At 44.0% G+C, this 18,742-nt stretch overlaps 1 protein-coding gene across 3 annotated transcripts in view; it reads left to right on the top strand.

The window, feature by feature from the left end:
• ube2h (ubiquitin-conjugating enzyme E2H (UBC8 homolog, yeast)) overlaps positions 1-17,989 on the top strand; it is a 39,097-nt gene extending 21,108 nt beyond the window's left edge. The window contains exons 1-7 of one of the 3 annotated variants that reach the window (XM_064939264.1): positions 133-312; positions 4,585-4,661; positions 8,151-8,225; positions 8,429-8,468; positions 10,122-10,174; positions 13,541-13,669; positions 14,082-16,889. In XM_064939264.1, the coding sequence (XP_064795336.1) occupies positions 8,434-8,468; positions 10,122-10,174; positions 13,541-13,669; positions 14,082-14,206 (342 nt within the window). In that variant the 5' untranslated portion in view covers positions 133-312; positions 4,585-4,661; positions 8,151-8,225; positions 8,429-8,433 and the 3' untranslated portion in view covers positions 14,207-16,889. Of the gene's footprint in view, positions 1-132; positions 313-4,584; positions 4,662-8,150; positions 8,226-8,428; positions 8,469-10,121; positions 10,175-13,540; positions 13,670-14,081 lie in introns of those variants that run through there. The other 2 variants (XM_064939263.1, XM_064939262.1) reach the window with 2 other exon arrangements.
• Positions 17,990-18,742: the final 753 nt, after the last annotated feature.

Raw genomic sequence — 18,742 nt, 5'->3', positions numbered from 1 at the left:
ATAACATGACCCCCATGCTGTACTGAGTGGAGATGGGGGATAACATGACCCCCATGCTGTACTGAGTGGCAATGGGAGATGGGGGATATCATGACCCCCATACTGTACTGAGTGGCAATGGGAGATGGGGGATATCATGACCCCCATACTGTACTGAGTGGTGCACTATATATGGAATAGGGTGTCATTTGGGATGAAATCCTCAGTGATTACTGCAATTTGGAGTCGTGGGCATTAAATGGCCAGAAGAGGAGAGATCCACCTGAAGACTGGCAGATTATCCAACGTCTCTTTGGAATAGAATTTAAATGGGTATGTCACACTCCAGATGAGGGAGTCGAACACATGAGAAACACACACCTTGTCCCAGATCTGTATGTGCCACTCTTGATTCGGCCGCCAGCTCTGACTATTGTTCAACATGTCATGTATGGCAGGACAACGATAGCAGCAGGACTGTTGGCTAAAGATGCAGATTATGGACCAGGCTAGAGATTGGCAAATCTCATAATCCCTTTACATAACCGGTTAAAGACAACACCACACAAAGCAACAGAACACCAGTTGTTGGAAGCATTTGATTCTCAATCTCTATTGAAACGTGTTGTAGATCTGCAGAGCTTGACTTATGGGGCGGCAGGAAGCCTAGTGGTTAGAGTGTTGGGCCAGTAAACGAAAGGTTGCTAGATCGAATCCCCGAGCTGATAAGCTAAAAAGCTGTCGTTCTGCCCCTGAACAAGGCAGTAAAGCCCCTGTTCCTAGGCCGTCATTGTCAATAAGAATTTGTTCTTAACTGACTTGCCTAGTTAAATTTAGGTTAAAAAAAGTGTGTTTATATGTGCTGTAAACTGCTCCCAGCCCCCAGATGACAACAGTAGCAGTGTGGTAAAGGCCAGGTTGACGACAGTAGCAGTGTGTTAAAGGCCAGGTTGACATCAGTAGCAGTGTGGTAAAGGCCAGGTTGACGACAGTAGCAGTGTGGTAAAGGCCAGGTTGACGACAGTAGCCGTGTGGTAAAGGCCAGGTTGGCATCAGTAGCAGTGTGGTAAAGGCCAGGTTGGCAACAGTAGCAGTGTGGTAAAGGCCAGGTTGACATCAGTAGTAAAGGCCAGGTTGACGACAGTAGCAGTGTGGTAAAGGCCAGGTTGACATCAGTAGCAGTGTGGTAAAGGCCAGGTTGACGACAGTAGCAGTGTGGTAAAGGCCAGGTTGACGACAGTAGCAGTGTGGTAAAGGCCAGGTTGACGACAGTAGCCGTGTGGTAAAGGCCAGGTTGGCATCAGTAGCAGTGTGGTAAAGGCCAGGTTGGCAACAGTAGCAGTGTGGTAAAGGCCAGGTTGACATCAGTAGCCGTGTGGTAAAGGCCAGGTTGACGACAGTAGCAGTGTGGTAAAGGCCAGGTTGACATCAGTAGCAGTGTGGTAAAGGCCAGGTTGACGACAGTAGCAGTGTGGCAAAGGCCAGGTTGACATCAGTAGCAGTGTGGTAAAGGCCAGGTTGACGACAGTAGCAGTGTGGTAAAGGCCAGGTTGACATCAGTAGCAGTGTGGTAAAGGCCAGGTTGACGACAGTAGCAGTGTGGTAAAGGCCAGGTTGACGACAGTAGCAGTGTGGTAAAGGCCAGGTTGACGACAGTAGCAGTGTGGTAAAGGCCAGGTTGACATCAGTAGCAGTGTGGTAAAGGCCAGGTTGACATCAGTAGCAGTGTGGTAAAGGCCAGGTTGACATCAGTGGCCGTGTGGTAAAGGCCAGGTTGACATCAGTAGCAGTGTGGTAAAGGCCAGGTTGACATCAGTAGCAGTGTGGTAAAGGCCAGGTTGACGACAGTAGCAGTGTGGTAAAGGCCAGGTTGACATCAGTAGCAGTGTGGTAAAGGCCAGGTTGACGACAGTAGCAGTGTGGTAAAGGCCAGGTTGACGACAGTAGCAGTGTGGTAAAGGCCAGGTTGACGACAGTAGCAGTGTGGTAAAGGCCAGGTTGACGACAGTAGCAGTGTGGTAAAGGCCAGGTTGACGACAGTAGCAGTGTGGTAAAGGCCAGGTTGACGACAGTAGCCCCCAGTGTGGTGACAACAGTAGCAGTGTGGTGTAAAGGCCAGGTTGACGACAGTAGCAGTGTGGTAAAGGCCAGGTTGACGACAGTAGCAGTGTGGTAAAGGCCAGGTTGACGACAGTAGCAGTGTGGTAAAGGCCAGGTTGACATCAGTAGCAGTGTGGTAAAGGCCAGGTTGACATCAGTAGCAGTGTGGTAAAGGCCAGGTTGACGACAGTAGCAGTGTGGTAAAGGCCAGGTTGACGACAGTAGCAGTGTGGTAAAGGCCAGGTTGACGACAGTAGCAGTGTGGTAAAGGCCAGGTTGACGACAGTAGCAGTGTGGTAAAGGCCAGGTTGACGACAGTAGCAGTGTGGTAAAGGCCAGGTTGACGACAGTAGCAGTGTGGTAAAGGCCAGGTTGACGACGACAGTAGCAGTGTGGTAAAGGCCAGGTTGATGACAGTAGCCGTGTGGTAAAGGCCAGGTTGACGACAGTAGCAGTGTGGTAAAGGCCAGGTTGACGACAGTAGCAGTGTGGTAAAGGCCAGGTTGACGACAGTAGCAGTGTGGTAAAGGCCAGGTTGACGACAGTAGCAGTGTGGTAAAGGCCAGGTTGACGACAGTAGCAGTGTGGTAAAGGCCAGGTTGACGACAGTAGCAGTGTGGTAAAGGCCAGGTTGACATCAGTAGCAGTGTGGTAAAGGCCAGGTTGACATCAGTAGCAGTGTGGTAAAGGCCAGGTTGACATCAGTAGCAGTGTGGTAAAGGCCAGGTTGACATCAGTAGCCAGGTTGACATCAGTAGCAGTGTGGTAAAGGCCAGGTTGACATCAGTAGCCGTGTGGTAAAGGCCAGGTTGACATCAGTAGCAGTGTGGTAAAGGCCAGGTTGACATCAGTAGCCGTGTGGTAAAGGCCAGGTTTGACATCAGTAGCAGTGTGGTAAAGGCCAGGTTGACGACAGTAGCAGTGTGGTAAAGGCCAGGTTGACATCAGTAGCAGTGTGGTAAAGGCCAGGTTGACGACAGTAGCAGTGTGGTAAAGGCCAGGTTGACGACAGTAGCAGTGTGGTAAAGGCCAGGTTGACGACAGTAGCAGTGTGGTAAAGGCCAGGTTGACATCAGTAGCAGTGTGGTAAAGGCCAGGTTGACGACAGTAGCAGTGTGGTAAAGGCCAGGTTGACGACAGTAGCAGTGTGGTAAAGGCCAGGTTGACAACAGTAGCAGTGTGGTAAAGGCCAGGTTGACAACAGTAGCAGTGTGGTAAAACCAGTTGTCTCTGGGTCTTACTGTCTTCTCCTGTCTGTACTGTATCATGTTGACTAGTGAGGGGTGTGTGTTTTGAACTGGAGTCTGATCTGATGGCTCTGGTGGTTGGGCTCCCTTTCCTGGAGAACTAGAGAGAACAACAGAAATAAGAGAGGACTATTATCTGTTTGAGTGGATGGGCAACACGTCTGGATCAGCAGAGGTGTGTGGGTGGCATGGCGCGCAAGTGTGTGGATATGAAGGAAACATAATTGACGTTGATTTCATAGACCTACTGACAGAACAGAGGGGAGTCGAGGAAAGCCTCAGTGGATTTTATTCCCTTTGATTGGTTATCATTACCTCTTACACGCTAGCCTATTCTCATTGAGCGGGAGAGAGAGAGGAGAGAGAGAGAGAGAGAGAGAGAGAGAGAGAGAGAGGTCGGATAGACCAGTTAGCTGACAACGATGCACATGCTTAAATGGGGGGGCTGTGTTATGGTTTTGGATGGCCAAATAGCTAGCTACAATGACAAGCTGCCATGTGGAGAATTGTAGGTGGCTCGTTTCAGCTAGTTCCATCTTGTTCTTGATACCATGTCTTGTATTGAGGTGTTTTGACTGTCACCTCTATGCTAATTTGGCAAACATTCGCTAGCTAGCAAACTAACTGTAACAAAGTGTTTGAGACAAGTGCTCATTTTGCAAATGTGTTTGTTTTCAATAAACAATGGAGACTTAATTTGTATTTTATTTAACCTTTATTTAACTAGGCAAGTCAGTTAAGAACAAATACTTATTTACTATGTCGGCCTACTGGGGAACAGTGGTTTAACAGTGGTTTAAATAAAATACAGGGGCAGAATGACAGATTTTTACCTTGTCAGAGCAGGGATTTGATCCAGCAACCTTTTGGTCACTGGCCCAATGCTCGAACAACTAGGCTACCTGCCGCCCAAAATAGTTTACATGTTGTCAACAATCTAAGCCAACCCGTCAGTTTTGGTCCATAGTTGCGCACGTTGTTGGTTTTGTTGCTAAACGACCAACCCGTTTATAGTGTTTTCTCTCCTCAACTCTCTTGTGAGGAAGCTTGTGGTGACATTTCACAGAGAAAGCGTTTCCCCATCAGAAGGTGCATTATCATATTAATGAGGTCAAGCATTTCTGTGACCCAAAACAAAGAGAAATGAGAGATTGTATTATTTATTTAGCTGCAGCCACCTCCGCTAGCGTTTCAGGTTGTTTTGTAATTCAAATCCAGTGTGTCCAATAGCCATTAACCTTAACCTCCTTCTACACAGCATCGAGAGCAAGCACGAAGTCACAATCCTCAGTGGACTCAATGAATTTGTAGTGAAGTTTTATGGACAACAAGGAAGTAAGTGTCTTTTATGTTATGGAAATGTTTCTGTCCTATTTACCTATTAACTGCCTTCTGTTCAAGATGCCATTTTGAAGTCTCGCCCCTAATCAAATAACTAAAGACATTCTCCATTGTTAAAGTGATCTCCTAGTTCATTACAAAATGAATCCCGGACTAAACCACTTTGAGGTCTGAAAGCGTCTGACAAACGTTGACTTTGAAATGAAAAAAACACTAACTATCACAGGTTTCAAGTGTTTGTTCATATGTCATGAATCACTATCATGTCTGAAGTTTACTCATAAGAGTACCACAACAGAGATTGAGTTATGATGGTCCTGTTGGACTGAAGCCCTCAGGTCAGCTGCCACAGGAACGTGCGCCTCCTGGTCTGAATACTGAGTGAAGTTCGAGGGCAGGGTGTAAAATGGATTGGAACGTGGCCTGTACAGAAGGTGTAGGCGGAGATTCTTCTCACCATGTTTTTCACAACGTCTGTACCACCAAGCCCTCCCCTGATTGCACAGCAATAGAGAGGAAGTTTGTGTTGTTATGATGCATACAACCGCATTCTGGGAAATGTCTCTTTGGAGTGTGTACACTAGTGTCTGTTTTCTCTGTCTGTGTGTGTGCATGTGCTGTCCCGTTCCAGTTCGGCACGACCCTCTGGTTCTGCACCTGGTATTCTGGTAGTTCTGGACCCACACAAGCCCTCTCTATTGGGACCCAGTCATGGGATGTCTTTATATTATGGAGATTGATCTGGAAGTAAACAGCTCTTCGCTGCCTATGGCTAAAGTACATTACTGTGTAGAATCAAAGGAAAATCAATGCCAGTGGTGTGGAGCAGACTGTTCATCTGACTGTTAATGTCAGTGGTATAGAGTAGACTGCTCCTCTGACTGTTGATGTCAGTGGTGTGGAGAAGACTGATGTCAGTGCTATAGAGAAGACTGTTCCTCTGACTGTTGACGTCAGTGGTATAGAGTAGACTGATGTCAGTGCTATAGAGAAGACTGTTCCTTTGACTGTTGATGTCAGTGCTATAGAGAAGACTGCTCCTCTGACTGTTGATGTCAGTGGTATAGAGAACCACTGTTGTCAGTGGTATAGAGAAGACTGCTCCTTTGACTGTTGATGTCAGTGCTATAGAGAAGACTGCTCCTCTGACTGTTGATGTCAGTGGTATAGAGAAGACTGCTCCTCTGAATGTTGATGTCAGTGGTATAGAGAAGACTGCTCATCTGAATGTTGATGTCAGTGGTATAGAGAAGACTGCTCCTCTAAATGTTGATGTCAGTGGTATAGAGTAGACTGCTCCTCTGACTGTTGATGTCAGTGGTGTGGAGAAGACTGATGTCAGTGCTATAGAGAAGACTGTTCCTCTGACTGTTGACGTCAGTGGTATAGAGTAGACTGATGTCAGTGCTATAGAGAAGACTGCTCCTCTGACTGTTGATGTCAGTGGTATAGAGAACCACTGTTGTCAGTGGTATAGAGAAGACTGCTCCTTTGACTGTTGATGTCAGTGCTATAGAGAAGACTGCTCCTCTGAATGTGGATGTCAGTGCTATAGAGAAGACTGTTCCTTTGACTGTTGATGTCAGTGCTATAGAGAAGACTGCTCCTCTGAATGATGATGTCAGTGGTATAGAGAACCACTGTTGTCAGTGGTGTGGAGAAGACTGCTCCTCTGACTGTTGATGTCAGTGGTATAGAGAAGACTGCTCCTCTGAATGTTGATGTCAGTGGTATAGAGAAGACTGCTCCTCTGAATGTTGATGTCAGTGGTATAGAGAAGACTGCTCCTCTAAATGTTGATGTCAGTGGTATAGAGAAGACTGCTCCTCTGAAAGTTGATGTCAGTGGTATAGAGAAGACTGCTCCTCTGAATGTTGATGTCAGTGGTATAGAGAAGACTGCTCCTCTGAATGTTGATGTCAGTGGTATAGAGAAGACTGCTCCTCTAAATGTTGATGTCAGTGGTATAGAGAAGACTGCTCCTCTGAAAGTTGATGTCAGTGGTATAGAGAAGACTGCTCCTCTGAATGTTGATGTCAGTGGTATAGAGAAGACTGCTCCTCTGAAGGTTGATGTCAGTGGTATAGAGAAGACTGCTCCTCTGAATGTTGATGTCAGTGGTATAGAGAAGACTGCTCCTCTGAATGTTGATGTCAGTGGTATAGAGAAGACTGCTCCTCTGAATGTTGATGTCAGTGGTATAGAGAAGACTGCTCCTCTGAATGTTGATGTCAGTGGTATAGAGAAGACTGCTCCTCTGAATGTTGATGTCAGTGGTATAGAGAAGACTGCTCCTCTGAATGTTGATGTCAGTGGTATAGAGTAGACTGCTCCTCTGACTGTTGATGTCAGTGGTATAGAGAACCACTGTTGTCAGTGTTGTGGAGAAGACTGCTCCTCTGACTGTTGATGTCAGTGGTATAGAGAAGACTGCTCCTCTGAATGTTGTCAGTGGTATAGAGAAGACTGCTCCTCTGAATGTTGATGTCAGTGGTATAGAGAAGACTGCTCCTCTAAATGTTGATGTCAGTGGTATAGAGAAGACTGCTCCTCTAAATGTTGATGTCAGTGGTATAGAGAAGACTGCTCCTCTAAATGTTGATGTCAGTGGTATAGAGAAGACTGTTCATCTGACTGTTGATGTCAGTGGTATAGAGAACCACTGTTGTCAGTGTTGTGGAGAAGACTGCTCCTCTGACTGTTGATGTCAGTGGTATAGAGAAGACTGCTCCTCTGACTGTTGATGTCAGTGGTATAGAGAAGACTGCTCCTCTGAATGTTGATGTCAGTGGTATAGAGAAGACTGCTCCTCTGAATGTTGATGTCAGTGGTATAGAGAAGACTGCTCCTCTGAATGTTGATGTCAGTGGTATAGAGAACCACTGTTGATGTCAGTGGTATAGAGAACCACTGTTGATGTCAGTGGTATAGAGAACCACTGTTGATGTCAGTGGTATAGAGAACCACTGTTGATGTCAGTGGTATAGAGAACCACTGTTGATGTCAGTGGTCTAGAGAACCACTGTTGATGTCAGTGGTCTAGAGAACCACTGTTCCTCTAAGGGCTACAGCCTTGCAGTGTCAAGTCCATAGGGTTTCTGTGGTTAAGTCTCTCTGCTGTAATCCCTGTACTCATATTAAGTATCTCCCTCAATGTCATTAGTACATAAGCCTACCAGACCTGGGTTGAATTACTATTTCAGATCTCAATTACTTTCACATGCATTCAATGTATTCATATCTTACATTTGAAAAGTTGTTGAATATTTTAATGTATTTGGAAATACACTTGGAAAGTAGTTGATATACTCAAATACACTCCCATGTATTTGAAAATGCTAGGTCTAGATTGCGACCTGCAGAGTCTCTAATTCTACCATTTACTGTTTTGATGTCCAGCGGCAGCTCAAAGAGAGTGGATGTGCATGTGATCTTTTCTTGTAGCATGTCTTATCTCCCTTCTCTCTCTCTCCTCCTATCCAGCAGCGTACGAGGGGGGCGTATGGAAGGTGCGAGTAGATCTACCGGACAAATACCCTTTCAAATCCCCATCAATAGGTAGGGGGATGGCATAGAGCCAGTGGGGGTTAATTTCTCAGTTGACACACGCAAAAAATATATAGATATGTATTGTTATTGTCACAAACACAGGATAGGTGCAGTTTTACAGGGTCAGTCGTTGTAGTACGGCTCCCTGTTACTAGAAGTAACCCGTAACATCTGTACTTGACTTGCGTATTGTTTTTCTCTTTCGTTTGCAGGATTCATGAATAAAATCTTCCATCCCAACATCGATGAAGCGTAAGTTGATCACGACTTCTGATTTGAAAGGAACACTGAAATAGTAGAGGGTGCCCTCTCATGAGACTCATCACCTTAACCTTGTCTTGTGTTGCTGGAACCAATGGCAGCAGGGAGCTTTTCTTATCACATCTATCTGAACCTCTCTGGGATATGTGGGACGGTAGCGTCCCACCTGGCCAACATCCAGTGACAATGCAGAGCGCCAAATTCAAATAAATTACTATAAAAATTAAACTGATGAAATCACACACTCAATATACCATATTAAAGCTACACTTGTTGTGAATCCAGCCAACGTGTCAGATTCAAAAAATGCTTTACGGCGAAAGCAAACGATGCAATTATCTGAGGATAGCACCCCAGTAAACAAAGAGAAAAGCATATTTCAACCCTACAGGCGCGACACAAAACGCAGAAATAAAAATATAATTAATGCCTTACCTTTGACGAGCTTCTTCTGTTGGCTCTCCAATATGTCCCATAAACATCACAAATGGTCCTTTTATTTGATTTAATTCCTTCAATATATATCCAAAATGTTAATTTATTTGGCGCGTTTGATCCAGCAAAACACCGGTTCCAACTTGCGCAACGTGACTACAAAATATCTCAAAAGTTACCTGTAAGCATTGTCCAAACATTTCAAACTACTTTTGTAATACAACTTAAGGTATTTTTTAACGTACATAATCAATCAAATTGAAGACTGGATGATCTGTGTTCAATACTGGAGGAAAACAAAGTGGAGCGTGCTTTCAGGTCACACGCCTCTAACAAAGAGTACACTTCCCTCAAGCCTCATTCTGAACAGTGTTACTACTTCATTTCTCAAAGGAAAAACCTCAACCAATTTCTAAAGACTGTTGACATCCAGTGGAAGTGATAGGAACTGCAGGAAAGTCGATTTAGAAATCTGTATTCCCAATGAAAACCATTGAAAAGAGTGACCTCCAAAAAAAAAAAAAGAATCTGAACGGTTTGTCCTCTGGGTTTTGCCTGCCAAATAAGTTATGTTATACACACAGACATGATTCAAACAGTTTTAAGAACTTCAGTGTTCTCTATCCAAATCTACTAATAATATGCATATCTTAGCTTCTGGGTCTGAGTAGCAGGCCATTTACATTGCACGCGCTTTTCATCCGGATGTGAAAATACTGCCCCCTGTCCCAAAGAAGTTAAACCACCAGCCCTGACCTTAACCCTGGCCCTAACCTTTTAACCCTAACCCGTAAATAAGAATGAATAGCTAATGAGCTTCCGCACGCATCTAGTGATGACCCCACCTGCATACCCATCTCTAAGCTCTTGTAACGTAATCTAATTAAATTTAATTTAATTTCCATTGAAGGACATCAATGGTTTGTTTGGCTCGTCTCCCAGATCAAATGGTGAGAGGGGCACTGGAGGATCTAAAGCACAGAACAACAGGCTGATCCTTTACGTTAACTGACCATAATAATCTGGCGTGAATACAAATCATCAAAACACTCAGGATGAAAACACAGCCTCAAGCATTTTCAGTGGCTCCTTTTTAAGGAATGTAATTCCCCTCATCCACCAACCTCACTTTGGGGTGCTCCTCGTGTTGTGTAGAGAGGAAGTGTCTGAGAGCCTCCTCCTTAACCCCTTCTCTTCTCTCATCTCCAGGTCAGGAACAGTGTGTTTAGATGTCATCAACCAGACGTGGACAGCCCTTTACGGTGAGTGGGGTGGCTCAGAGCTTGGATGTTTTGGAGGTGTGTGTAGGTGAATTTGTGTTTTTGTCTATGCGTATGTGAGACATGGGCCACGGCTCCCCTGTCCAGTGTAAAAGAAAACACAAACACGACCGCTGGCGTCACTGGAGAAACAAGTGTAAAAAGTGGTGGGTGTGGCTTCATGTAGGAGGCAGCACGGTCAGTTCTCCTGTAATCCTCTTACTGGTGGGTGTGTCTTCATGTAGGAGGCAGCACGGTCAGTTCTCCTGTAATCCTCTTACTGGTGGGTGTGGCTTCATGTAGGAGGCAGCGTGGTCAGTTCTCCTGTAATCCTCTTACTGGTGGGTGTGTCTTCATGTTCTCCTGTAATCCTCTTACTGGTGGGTGTGTCTTCATGTAGGAGGCAGCAAGGTCAGTTCTCCTGTAATCCTCTTACTGGTGGGTGTGGCTTCATGTAGGAGGCAGCTTCATGTAGGAGGCGGTCAGTTCTCCTGTAATCCTCTTACTGGTGGGTGTGGCTTCATGTAGGAGGCAGCGTGGTCAGTTCTCCTGTAATCTCTTACTGGTGGGTGTGGCTTCATCCTCTTAATCTTACTGGTGGGTGTGTCTTCATGTAGGAGGCAGCACGGTCAGTTCTCCTGTAATCCTCTTACTGGTGGGTGTGGCTTCATGTAGGAGGCAGCACGGTCAGTTCTCCTGTAATCCTCTTACTGGTGGGTGTGGCTTCATGTAGGAGGCAGCGTGGTCAGTTCTCCTGTAATCCTCTTACTGGTGGGTGTGGCTTCATGTAGGAGGCAGCACGGTCAGTTCTCCTGTAATCCTCTTACTGGTGGGTGTGGCTTCATGTAAGGCAGCCAGTTCTCCTGTAATCCTCTTACTGGTGGGTGTGGCTTCATGTAGGAGGCAGCGTGGTCAGTTCTCCTGTAATCCTCTTACTGGTGGGTGTGGCTTCATGTAGGAGGCAGCGCGGTCAGTTCTCCTGTAATCCTCTTACTGGTGCTAGAAGGCTAACAAGGTAATAGCCTGAGCCAGCAAAGTCAGAAAACAGGCAGCCTAGCTGCTTCTCCTGATACTAATAATGAGCAACTCTTCAGCTGAGTGAACAAAACCGCACTGGTTGTCTCTGTCTCCCCCCTTCATATCGCAATTAATTCCTCAGTAATAATGACCAGCCTCTCGGTCTGCAGGTTTTTTTCACTCCATCTTTGTACTTGATTGATGGAGTAAGGTCACTAATTAGTAAGGAACTCCCCTCACCTGGTTGTCTAGGTCTTAACTGAAAGGAGAGACCAAAACCAGCAGACACGGAGGGCCCCCCCACCTAATCAACAAGGTTAAGACAGCAGCACACTGGTGTAAATGACCTTGTGATTATCCACAACATATGGATTTCATTAGCCTTCACTGAGTTTTCACATTAACCCGTAAGGGACGCCAAACATTGCTGACCTCTGCATTTATAGAAACTGAAGGTTTTTAGAAACTAATCAATAAGGAACGGAATGGATTTCTTATCAGAAGATTACTGAATTATTGAAGTTCTGAAGCCTCCTGGTTCATTCCACACAGGGTTTGTTCTGTGTGTTTTGGACTGCGGCTTTGTTGTTCGAGATGAGTCACTCAAGTTGATTAGCTAATATGTTTGATTTGGCTATTGTGGGCTTCCAGCAGTGTAATGGACTTTGAGAGCTCTAACAAATTACATTTCCAGAACTGTAGTGGAGGGCTTGGGACAAAAACAAGCCAATCAGTGAAGCATTGTCTACTCTAGGCCTAGGTCCTGATTGTGGGTAGGGAACATACACTGGGTTACAGTCAGTCTACAGTTTTACCCAGTAATGTATTTTCTCCTCATATTTGTACTTAACCAATAGTGACACCCAGTCAATGTATATAAACCCTGGATTGCTGATGCTGTGTATTGACCATCGAGAGGTTTTGAAGCCACCGGTCAGCCATATTGGCACTCCCCAGTAGGAGCAGTCCTCCATAAGAATGACTGGAATTCTACAGTATTTCAATTAAATGTTTCAAGGACAAGATGACATGTATTTAAGGATTTTGTTGTCGTGGGGACAATAATATTAATAATCTAAAAAATATATACTTTAACCTCTAGGAGCAATCCCGTATCCGGGAGCGTAATCATAGCCTCAAGCTCATTAGCATAACGCAACGTTAACTATTCATGAAAATCGCAAATGAAATTAAATAAATATATTCACTCACAAGCTTAGCCTTTTGTTAACGACACTGTCATCTCAGATTTTCAAAATATGCTTTTCACCCATAGCTACACAAGCATTTGTGTAAGAGTATTGATAGCTAGCATAGCATTAAGCCTAGCATTCAGCAGGCAACATTTTCACAAAAACAAGAAAAGCATTCAAATAAAATCATTTACCTTTGAAGAACTTTATATGTTTTCAATGAGGAGACTCTGTTATATAGCAAATGTTCAGTTTTTCCAAAAATATTATTTGTGTAAAAATTGCTCTGTTTTTTACATCACGTTTGGCTAAGAAACGACAGTGTAGGCTCATTCCTGGCGCATTCACAGCCATATAAGGAGACATTGGAACACAGCGCCCTCAAAATCTGGGCCATTTCCTGTTTGAAATTTCATCTTGGTTTTGCCTGTAGCATCAGTTCTGTGGCACTCACAGATAACACTGACGTTTCCAAAACAGATATTTTCTTTCCAAAGCTGTCAATTATATGCATAGTCGAGCATCTTTTCGTGACAAAATATCTTGTTTAAAACGGGAACATTTTTTTATCCAAAAATTAAAAGAGCACCCCCTATATCTTAAAGTTAAGGGAAATTGTTTTTATTTTTTAATGTTTAGCTCACATAATATAATTAAGTCTGTAATAGAGTAAACATAGTAAAAACAAATGTAGACATTAATAAATGCATTTCAATAGCTTCCAATGGTGGGGGAGTTCCAAGATGGAGGCGTGGTGGCTTCAAAACAGCACCCCCTAGGGATCATCTAGTGTGTATATAAAACATTGCACTCAGTAGACATCTGCAGCATTGCCCATTTTCCGTTGAGTGCTAATTTTCTTGCAGAGACAAAGCAAGGCCTGCAACCGTATGTCTAGTGGAAGGTCCTTCCTCCGGCAGGATTTGTATTTTATTTTTTACATAGAGGCCCTTTTACATAGAGGCCCAATCCTAAAATGATTGGATAGGTGTAAGCAAGGGTTCTATTACATAACTATCACCTATCCAGTTATTCCAGAAAGGATGTTTGTTTTAAGAATGCTTTAGTTGTAAAAGAGTCATGTATGTTCATCGTGCCCTGTTTTATCGATAACATTCTGTTCTGTCTCTCTCTCTGCCTCTCTCGTCCACTCCCACAGATCTCACCAATATCTTTGAGTCGTTCCTGCCTCAGCTGCTGGCTTACCCCAACCCCATCGACCCGCTGAACGGAGACGCGGCCGCCATGTACCTCCACAGACCAGAGGAGTACAAACAGAAAATCAAAGGTACACTTCTCTCCCTACGCCTTGCTTTCTCAGTGTTGTCTGTCTCAAGGGAATTCAGGAGTGCAGATGTTCATTTCAAATGTTGCATAATGGATCCATGTAGAATCAGGAGGCTCAGTAATGAAATTAATACTGGTCAATAATATACTTTGACATACAGCAGCTACATTTTTGTTTTGTTTGTGCATTTTGTTTTATTACTATTTGATCATGTGAAGTAGATACCCCTGCCTTAAGCCATAGTCTACCCTTTGTTCAGATTTGATTTAGTAAAGTGTGTGTGTGTGTCTTGTCTATCACTCCTGGCTGTTGCTTAGTTCCCTGTTTTTTAAAGCGCCTGTCTGCTCCCTGGCTCGGAGCTCTTAGCCAACGAGGTTGAGTCTTACTGACCAATCTGCCTTGCTCTCCACAGAGTACATCCAGAAATATGCAACAGAGGAGGCTCTCAAGGAGCAGGAGGAGGGCCAGGGCGATTCCTCATCGGAAAGCTCCATGTCGGATTTCTCTGAAGACGAAGCCCAGGATATGGAGTTGTAGTGATGGGAGACGACTCTCCTTTAAAACCACAGACTGTATGATTTCCTAACCATGAGAAAGCAGACATCATATTCATATAAGTTGATTTTTTTATTTTAATATTATTATTATTATTATTATTATTGCTAAAACAATGATTTTTGTGGATATCAAGCCTCGGCGTATATCACACACCACCCGCTTTGTGTTTTTGCCATGTCCTAGTCGCGTTCTCCTCCTTCAATCCCTGTAAAGGTGTGTTGGATTTAGCAGTCCCCACATTCCACCGGTAGTTGGAATGTCCCCTTTGACCCGGTGACCTTCGGCCTTACCCTCACTGCACCAACGACCGGACAAAATGGAGACTAGCTCTATGGGCTGGGCTGAATAGGAGGTGGGAGTTGGGCATCGGGGGATTTCCCTTCTCTTTATCTCATGAATGTGTTGAAGAAGAGGAACTAGAGAGTTAGGTCATATTCATGGTCATGGCAATTATGGTCCATGTCTTCAGCCGAATTCGTACCTGTCTGGATTTGAATTGGATACATCACCCTGCCGGCGTTGGCTGTCGACTTGTCCTGCTAGACAGGTGATTTGGTATTTTAAAGTAATATGAAAGAGGGGAATTGCAGCTTTAATATCTATTTTCTTTCACCAATGTTGTTTTTCTGGTGTTCATTTGTCATTTGTGCTTTTCATTTGGCTGGGGTTAGGAGCTGCCTATGGTGTGTGTGCAGCACCTAGCTTGTACAGTGATACTTCACCTTTCTCATTAGAGCCTTATGAACCCAGCCAGCGCGTCAGTCAAAGCGCTGACATCGCTCTGAGCCTGTCCGAGCTGCTGTGGCTGTCGGACTACCTGTACCCCTTTAGAAAAGTACATCACTTCCTGGAACGCCATAGGTATTATGTATCCACTGAAGTTTGTTAGGGGTGAATAGTGCCCAGAATGAGGGATTGAACGCTGATGTGTTGGAAAGTGAGGTAGAAGTGGCCAACCTTACCTCACCGGCTACAGCACAGACACCCAACAAATTCTTCTCTGCTCTGTTTTTGTAAAAGAAAAAAAAAGTTAAAGGAACGTAGAAAAAAATCGCAAGAAGCATTTTTGTATAAAAAAAAAGAAAAGCACAAGGTTTTATTTCCTACAAACTCCTCCCTCCTAGATGATTTGGACCTTGTTTATTTTGGTGGCAAAGACAGGATTTTTTTGGGGGGGAGGCATCATTCTGTACAGTTTGGGCATGATCCAGAAGTGGTGTTGTGTTGGTCTGTATTGCGCTAGGCTAGTATAGGGCTCAACTAAAGTAGTACTGCTTGTGTGGCTACTGTCTGAAGTATTGAGTTGCGTTGTGTACAAGGCTTGGTGATTTACCTGGGTTACCCTTCACTCTTAGATGGGGGAAGTGCAGGGGGGATATCTGCAGGTCTTTTTTTGGCTAACATTGTTGAAATGACCAACTTTGCCTATTGCTCGCGCTAAACTATGATATGTGTTTTTGACTTGATGTAGCGATAGTTAGTTTACTGGGCGGTGTCTTCAACTAAAGACATGTATGGGTCTGATAACTAAAACAACAATAGCTGATTTTAAGTTTGAAGGTAATGTCCATTGTAGGGTTTACATCAGATATAACATGGATCTATACCTGCTGGTCCCCTTCAGAGATGTACAGATCAACGTGAGAGTGATTCCAGACAATCGCAATGAATTGACTGGTGGAGAAACTAGACTGAATGTATGATAGTCTGCAAAACAAAAGCATTGGGCCTGATGAAAGTATCAGACAATGCGCAGTGTGATCAAGGCCACATTGGGATATAGAGCTTGGATGGGAGACTGTTTTTCCTTGTTTTTAATTTCAGTGTTCCCTAAAAGCTTGACTGTTCAACGCTCCTAGATAAAGATGGTCAAATATGGATTGGGTTCCAATCCATTGCCTGGTGTAAGACAGGAAAGTGGGTTTGGGGTTCCCATGTTTCCTCACAGGCCAAATGGAGCCTGCAAAAACTGAATGATGTCACAAGGATACGCAGCAGAATACCTTGCAATTTGGCTTCTGCCGTTTCCTGAGCTGCCTATATTTACTCACTCTATATTGAAACCTTCGCTTTTCTTTCTCGTTTTTAATCAAATCATTTACAGGCACCACTGTTAAAACAAAGGTGTATGTACTTAGGCTTCAGACAAATTTTGTCATGCTGAAGAGAATTAGAACTTGAATTTCTTTCTATTTTACGTATTCAGTTTGGATTTAATGATTTTGTTTTTTTCACATTTATGCAGTATTGTACTAAAGTGAAAAAGAAAGAGAAATAAATCCCATTCAGAAAAAGTGGAGAAAGGCAATGGAGGACATTTTGTGTTTTGGACACTTGCATAGGGGAGAAAATGTGATATTTCGGTATTTTTAAAGAGTGTTGTCCTTGTTATAACTATGTTGTTTTTTTATTTTCAAGCAGAAGTGTCGATGTTCCCACAAACAGGGTGATCCAAAGACGACATGTGTGGTGGTCTGTTGCTATGGGAAACATTTTTGTTTTCTTTCACTCTTTTTTTTACTCCCCCCAAACTAATTCAGTGATGAGGACTATTTATAACCTTTTTTTTCTGTTTGTTTTTAATTCCCAAGTCGAGGACTCAATGACACTTACAATACAAAAATCTCCAATAAACATGAGTGTGCTTCCGTTGCAACTTTGATTCGACATTATTTTTGAAAAGATTGTGAAAAAGTTTTACTGCTTGATTAGATTTTTAGCCCCTCGCTCTCTTAAATACATTAGACTATAGGTGTACCAATGTGAGATCTAATTTCCCCCAACACACTATCAGCACTGACCCAATGTGAGATCTAATTCCCCCCCAACACACTATAAACACTGTCCAAGTCAACCTGTTCCAAGTAATATCGAGGTGGGAGGGGGCCAAACCACATAGTGGTACATAGCCCCACACACACACCCCCAATCTCACACACACACCCAACCACACTTTGTGCGTAGTGAAGTCAGTACTGAGGGACTCGGCTGGTGGCTTCTGTCCAGACTATTACATTAAAGGGGAAAGTAGAGACCTGGCTTCCATCTGATCAACCGTCGGCGCCCCCCCTAGTCCTGTTTCGTGGCGTCACCCCTGACCCCTGTGTTGACTGTACTGTACCTCTCCCATGCACTTGTCTTGCATGCATCTGGTGTGGAGGGGCTCGATTCATCATGTGCACCTCACGTTCTGTCTTTGTGCTTCTCCAGAGTGGAATGCACCACACCCAGACACAGTCCTATTGCTCTCACTACAGGGGACATTGGACACAGGGCATGGAAAATTGCTTAACAAAAAAACATTATAGGAACTGTATTTGGTACCTGTCTACTACTTGAAAGTCGGGTGTTTTTTAATTTTTTAACTGTCCTTGGTCTTATGTGAATTTCAGTCCTCTTCCTCCCTCCTCCCTCATCCCCTCTCTCTTCTACATTTTCTCATCTCCGTTTACTCTGCATTGTGAAGTGGGCATGCTTGTCACAAGACAGACGCTCTCTGTCAGAGGAGGCTGCTGGGAGGAGCTTAAGGAGGATGGGCTCATCGTAATGGCTGGAAGGGAATCAATGGAACGGTATCAAACATATGGAAACCACAACTCTGTTCCATTTATACCATTCCAGCCATTACGATGAGCCCAACCTCCTATATCTCTTCCCGGCAGCCTCCACTGCTCTCTATCTACAGGATTATAACCTCATAAATAGTTGTGTATAAATACTCTGTAAGTTCTTTTTTTTAATAAAATATTAACTGTGTATAAACTGTCAGTGTGTTTCAGTTTGGGGATTTTCCCCATCTAGCCCAGTATTTATAACACTCCCAGAGTAGATGGTTTTCGTGTACAGTAGTAGTTTTCCCCCTCATCGTGTAGTGAACTGTGCACATGAACCCTATCTATAACATTTGGTTTCAGCTTAAAGTTCAATTTAGAGAATTATTAGTCCTTTTATGAACGGTTATTGAGTTGATCTGCCTTTACTCAAAGTAGAGTTTTTAGATAACTGTAATGAACCAGAGTTAGAGCCCGGCCTTACACCTTTAATGGTTGTCTTACTTTTTATTACCGCTAGATGGCAGCCTTTCACTATAGTTCACTCTCCCACAACAGCGTACTTGTGTCAAACTCCGAACAATGTGGACAACTGTTCCAACTTCCACATGAACAGCCAGGGTGCAGCGAATCCTGAGATTCAGGCTAGTATGCCAGGCCTAGGTGGCTGAAACCTGTTAATGACTGCAACCAAAAATCTTTGTATTTCACAAGTTGATAGTTGAATAAAAGAGCAGAAAGCTTGAGCCACACATTATCATTATTGAATTATGTACCAGCTTGGAGTGTAGATAACCAGACAGCTATTGGTGGACCTTCGAAGATGGATATGAAAGAACTGGATCAGTGTAAGCAACATGGCAGAAACACTTATAGGGAGTTTAGCCTTCTAATGCTTTCAGAAACCAGATCCTTTTAGAATGATCAAGCAACCATTGCATAGTGTCTCTGCTAGGGCCTAACA

This window comes from Oncorhynchus masou, chromosome 27 (assembly GCF_036934945.1).
Source record: "Oncorhynchus masou masou isolate Uvic2021 chromosome 27, UVic_Omas_1.1, whole genome shotgun sequence".
Classification (NCBI taxonomy): domain Eukaryota; kingdom Metazoa; phylum Chordata; class Actinopteri; order Salmoniformes; family Salmonidae; genus Oncorhynchus; species Oncorhynchus masou.
The sequence above is the reverse complement of the archived record's forward strand: the minus strand, read 5'-3'. Positions and strand labels throughout refer to the sequence as shown.